The sequence below is a fragment of the Tarenaya hassleriana genome, unplaced genomic scaffold, assembly GCF_000463585.1.
Source record: "Tarenaya hassleriana unplaced genomic scaffold, ASM46358v1 Cleome128, whole genome shotgun sequence".
Classification (NCBI taxonomy): domain Eukaryota; kingdom Viridiplantae; phylum Streptophyta; class Magnoliopsida; order Brassicales; family Cleomaceae; genus Tarenaya; species Tarenaya hassleriana.
The window spans coordinates 255,044-260,235 of NW_010963276.1; the positions used below are offsets into that span (position 1 = coordinate 255,044).

Sequence of the window (5,192 nt, forward strand, 5' to 3'; positions counted from 1 at the left end):
TATTTGCGTTATGTCCAAAATTCCCGTCTCACCAAACCGTATATGCATATACATATATACACGAGTTGGTCAACTTCCTTTTTTTTTTTTTTATTGAACCGACTTCGTGTATCCCTTAATCTGGCCATTCGCATTAACTCGATATAAACACGTTACACATTATCAACAATATTATTTCCGAAGTTTGGATCGTTTTCACCAACTATATATATATATATATATATATATATAATTTCATGATAACTAAATTTTAATTGATTAGTGATTCCCAGTGGGACCAATGTAAGATATACACCCGATTAGAATTATTTAATTACTATTAACCACGTTGGTAGATTACAAGTTGAAGAAATTTATATTTATGAGGTATTTCACATTCAATAGTCCAATTAAATGTTTCAATAACTAAATATATTTATAAAAAAAAATACAAGGGCGTTTTTTGTAAGTTGAGAAAAATTGTATGAGGCTTCACCTAGTTAAGGTTAGGTCACATGACTGTCCAAACTCAAAAAAAGAAAATACAAAAAGAAAAGTCAGGTGGATTTTATCGGACCTCTCCCAGCCAACACAGTGTCGACACGTGTCCTTCCTCATTCATTGTCATACCGTTCTGTTCCGGGTTCCCATCACATCTCATCGTCGCTTCTCCGCCGTCCGATCTCGCATTTTCTCGTCGCTGCGTACGGATAACATTTTCGTATTTTAGGGTAAACTAGTTAAATCCTTATCTACGGCGCATTAACAAAAGCGGTGTACTTTTAAAATGTTAATATCCATGCTAAAAACATTAGGGGTTTCATTCATATATATATGAGTTTTACGATTCCCTTGGAATTTATGAAGACTGCCAAATTAGCAAGGCGAGAAAATCTCTAACTTTCTATAAATGGAAAGCATCATATATAATAAAACACAAATGAAACTAAAACCACAAGTAGTGCAGTGGATGGTGAGTGTGGAACCATATTTCTCTTTCTAATTATGTATAAACAAAACTGTCCCAATCGAATATTAGACCAATCCTACGCATTTATGTTTCCTAATCGTATTCACAACAATAATCACACATTTTTTGTATATTCAAAACAATATAAGAGTATCAGATATATACACACAAATATACGTAAATATCTTCAGAAGTCACAAGATATCCTGCAGTACACAATTATTGGGTCGTATACATATATGCATATTAGGGTATAGTATCTGAGAGAGTATATAAAAGAGAGAAGAAAAACAAGATTTATGAAAGATTCTATAGTATGAAGCTGACATATAATGTACTTGAGGAGGCTGTGATGTACAAATGCATATGTACACTTAGGAAAAAAAAAAGATTAAGATAAAACACAAAAGAAACTCCGCATGGAAAATAAGAGAAATGGGAAAAGGAGTGGCTGCAAAACAAGGAATCTTATATATATAGAATTGCAAACGTTCCTATAGAGAGAGAGACAGAGAGAGAGAGAGAGAGAGAGAGAGAGAGAGGGAGGGCATTTTACTTCAGAAACAAGTTGTGAGTTCAGAATCAGAAGGAAGAGAAAAAAAAATGGGAAGAGGTCGTGTTGAGTTGAAGAGGATAGAGAACAAGATCAATAGGCAAGTGACCTTTGCGAAGAGAAGGAATGGTCTGTTGAAGAAAGCGTATGAGCTCTCAGTTCTCTGCGATGCAGAGGTTGCTCTCATCATCTTCTCAAATAGAGGAAAGCTGTACGAGTTTTGCAGCAGCTCAAGGTATATACATATATTATATACACACACACACACGCATACATGTGCATGTATCAGCAAGACGTGTGTGGATGTGATGTGGTGTACCGTACGTTCTCTCTGCAACCATAAAAAAAAAAGAGGTGAGAGGGGAGAGAACAAAAAAAGAAAGGAGATGGATTGGGGAAACCCCCATTTTTGAGAATTGAAAGTACAAGAAGAAAAACTTTGTTGAAAAAGAATCTTCCCTTTTGGTGATCTGGGTTTCTGTTTTTCTTGATTTAGGGTTCATGGGTTAATGTGTTTTGGGGAGATGGAAAATAAAGTTGATCCATTTTTTTTGTTGTTGGTATAGCTGTTTGGGGAGGGTTTTTTATTGCCGTTTTGGTGAATGTCTCGGCGTTTTTAGCAGTTTTTTTTGTGTGTTTGTGTTAGATCTGCAACTGGAAAAACAATTTCATAAAAAAATTTGATCAAATTAATAAACTTCATAAAAACAATTAAAAAAAAAGGAAGAAGAAGAAAAGATCACTATGCTGATCAGCTTTGCATTTTTTTTTTTGTTTGACAATCTGAAATGCTTCCAGATTTGTTTAATTATCTTGAGGTTTAGAAAGTTATCTGTTTTCTAATCCTTCCTGGTTCAATGAAAGCTGATTTGGAGCTTTGCTATAAATTAGAAGAAGCTTGTTGCAGCATCTGTGTTCGTCTTCTTTGAGGGAAAAAAAGTTTTTTTTTTTTAAATTCTCCAAGCAAAGTTTCCATCTTTTGTTTTTGGGTTTGGTCTTCCGGTCTTGGATGTTGCTTTGTTACTCGAGAATGGTGAGTGATCATCAGATTCAGTCTCCAGCAAATCTGGTGAGTTGGAGGATTTCCGTAAATTCCGTTGAAGTAAAAATTAGGGTTTCTCTTAAGGACGGTGAGTGATCAGATTGATTCAGTTTCCAGCAAATCTGGTGAGATGAATTTCTGTAAATTCTCTTCAAGTAAAATTAGGGTTTCTCTTGTAAAGCTTCCACCTTTTGATTTTCATTCAGTCCGGTTCTTGTTCTTCACCCTTGATTAAATTAGGGATTTGCAGTTTCTTGAATAAACCCTCTCTCTCTCTTTCTCTCTCTCAAATCAAATCAGTCAATTTTTCTGGCATCAGACGCTGAGATCTCTCCAAAATCTTCTCTCCTTCTTCTGATGAACTAGGGTTTGGTGTTTCCACAGCTACCACTAACCCTAGCTTTTCCATTTTGGTTTGACATTGACATCAATATGTCAAACAATTTTTCTCCAGACCAATCTAATACCCGGAGGATATCTACTTGTCAAGTTCGGATTCATCACCCATGTTTCTTGATTTTTATTTTGTTTTGTTTTTGCATCTGGGTTTTCTAACTCTCATATCTGTTCTTTGGAAGGCTCTTAGATTTTCCTTCTCCAAAAGTTCACTGGGAGGCTAAAAAAAGGGATGGATTGGTTAATCACTTGAGTGATTGAGATATACACAAACTCTTGACCATTGATGAACTTCAATAACCTAATCCTCCAATAAGTTCTTGTGAATGGCGACTTAATCAGTTGATTTGTTGCAGCATGCTCAAAACCCTCGAGAGGTACCAGAAATGCAGCTATGGAGCCCCTGAGCCCAATGTGCCTTCAAGAGAGGCCTTAGAAGTTGTACACCTTCTTCTTCTTCTTCTTCTTCTTCTCCTTCTTTATCAAATCCCTCAAAAGAGTTTATTTAGAGCCATAAATGTGCTATAGATTCATCTAAATTTTGGATCAAATGTATGATGCTTTCAGGAGCTGAGCAGCCAGCAGGAGTACCTGAAGCTTAAGCAGCGTTTCGACGCCTTACAGAGAACCCAAAGGTGACTCATGACTTCTCATCACAGAGACTGACTTTTCGGATTGGACCGACTCTTATATATGATATTTTTCGGCAATGGGGATGAAATAGGAACTTATTAGGAGAAGATCTTGGCCCTCTTAACACTAAGGAGCTTGAGGCACTTGAGAGGCAGCTTGATTCTTCCTTGAAGCAGATTCGAGCTCTCAGGGTACTTTTGATTGGTTTTTATTGAAGCACAACCATTAGATTTTGATTTTGCGAGCTCTCTAACCACGATTGTGAATACGTTGATTCACTACCCGAATATATATATGCAGACTCAGTACATGCTCGACCAGCGCAACGAACTTCAACGTAAGGTAAAAAAACAACACAAAAGGATTAGAGAATTATACCCCTTTCGATTTCGCTCCAACTAACCGATGATCTCCTCTCGAGCAGGAACAAATGCTTACCGAGACGAACAAAGCATTGAGGATAAGGGTATGTTTCTTTCATCAATCCATGCTCAAGTATACACATAGATTCTTGTTCAAAGATTCTGTTTTGACGATGATTAATCTCATATCATAAACATCGGGTATATGTATGTATGTATATATGTACGTGCAGTTATCAGAAGGGTATCAGATGCCATTGCAGCTTAACCCTCACCCCGAAGAAATCGGCTATGGCCGCCAACCACAGCACGACGCCTTCTTCCACCCCTTGGATTCTGAGCCTATCCTCCAAATCGGGTAAACCTTATAGCTCTCTCTCATGCTCAAACATGACATAGTTTATGATGTCAAAAACATGTTTAATGTATATTTGCCATATATATTGGTGATGCATTACTATATAAAAGATGAATATTGTGAAAGCTTTTGTATTTAAAAAAAAAAAAATCTTTGGTTGAATTTGGTATGTACGTAGGTACCAACAGCAGCAAGATGTGATGAATGCAGCAGCAGCAGCAGGTGCAGGGCCGAGCGTGAATAACTATATGCTTGGTTGGTTACCTTATGACAACAATTGAAATTGTGTCAAATGAGGGCTTTTTTAATTGTTTATAACATTTTTAATTAAAAGTGTTACACTTTTAATTAATTTTCTTGGGGGTTTAAAATCTTTTAAAAAAAACATCGGTCCAATCTCCTGTTGGTGGGTCGATATCTGTTTTGTGTTCGAGCTTCCATATTTGTGTGCGTGTGTGTGTGTAATGTAATGCATAAGCTGTTTTTTTTTTCTGCTTCGTTGTTTAATGTCTCAACAATAATACTATATTTTTGTTTTGTATCTTTTTTTTCCCTTACATGAACTTGATCAATAACATTAATTAGGGGTAAAACTATTATACATTCCATGTTTAATACTATATTATCGTTGTTTTATTTTTGATTCACGAGACTACTTATTTAATTTAGAAAATTTGTAAATCGAATTGAGTCAAAGTTTTTCTAACTCGTTTGAAAATGAATTGGCAAACCGAATCCAAAATGAGCTGACTCGTCACGAATCAGTCTGAATCGACTCTTTTGACATCCTAAATTACTCTGCCATGTTTTATTTGTCTTTTTGTATGTTTGTATATGGTGGAATATAGTAATAAACTAATATTGTTTCAAAATTATATATATATATATATATATATATG

The 5,192-nt window shown here is 35.6% G+C and overlaps 1 protein-coding gene across 2 annotated transcripts; it reads left to right on the forward strand.

The window, feature by feature from the left end:
- Positions 1 to 1,274: 1,274 nt before the first annotated feature.
- Positions 1,275 to 4,850, forward strand: LOC104807140 (developmental protein SEPALLATA 3-like). Of its 2 annotated transcripts, none has more exons than XM_010532260.2 (8): positions 1,275 to 1,737; positions 3,297 to 3,378; positions 3,508 to 3,575; positions 3,665 to 3,764; positions 3,874 to 3,915; positions 3,998 to 4,039; positions 4,169 to 4,293; positions 4,472 to 4,850. In XM_010532260.2, exons 1-8 carry the CDS (start codon positions 1,553 to 1,555, stop codon positions 4,572 to 4,574), a joined length of 747 nt encoding a protein of 248 aa, XP_010530562.1. In that variant the 5' UTR covers positions 1,275 to 1,552; the 3' UTR covers positions 4,575 to 4,850. The 2 variants fall into 2 exon arrangements, with proteins under 2 accessions (XP_010530562.1, XP_010530561.1); XM_010532259.2 differs by having other exon boundaries at positions 1,276 to 1,737; positions 3,297 to 3,381.
- The last annotated feature ends 342 nt before the right edge of the window (positions 4,851 to 5,192 follow it).

What these genes read in the sequence shown, in the direction of transcription:
- LOC104807140 (XM_010532259.2), top strand. Translation starts at nt 1,553, where the DNA reads ATGGGAAGAGGTCGTGTTGAGTTGAAGAGGATAGAGAACAAGATCAAT. An exon ending in GAGTTTTGCAGCAGCTCAAG is followed by an intron (nt 1,738 to 3,296) that starts GTATATACATAT and finishes GATTTGTTGCAG; the next exon opens with CATGCTCAAAACCCTCGAGA. An exon ending in GCCTTACAGAGAACCCAAAG is followed by an intron (nt 3,576 to 3,664) that starts GTGACTCATGAC and finishes GGGATGAAATAG; the next exon opens with GAACTTATTAGGAGAAGATC.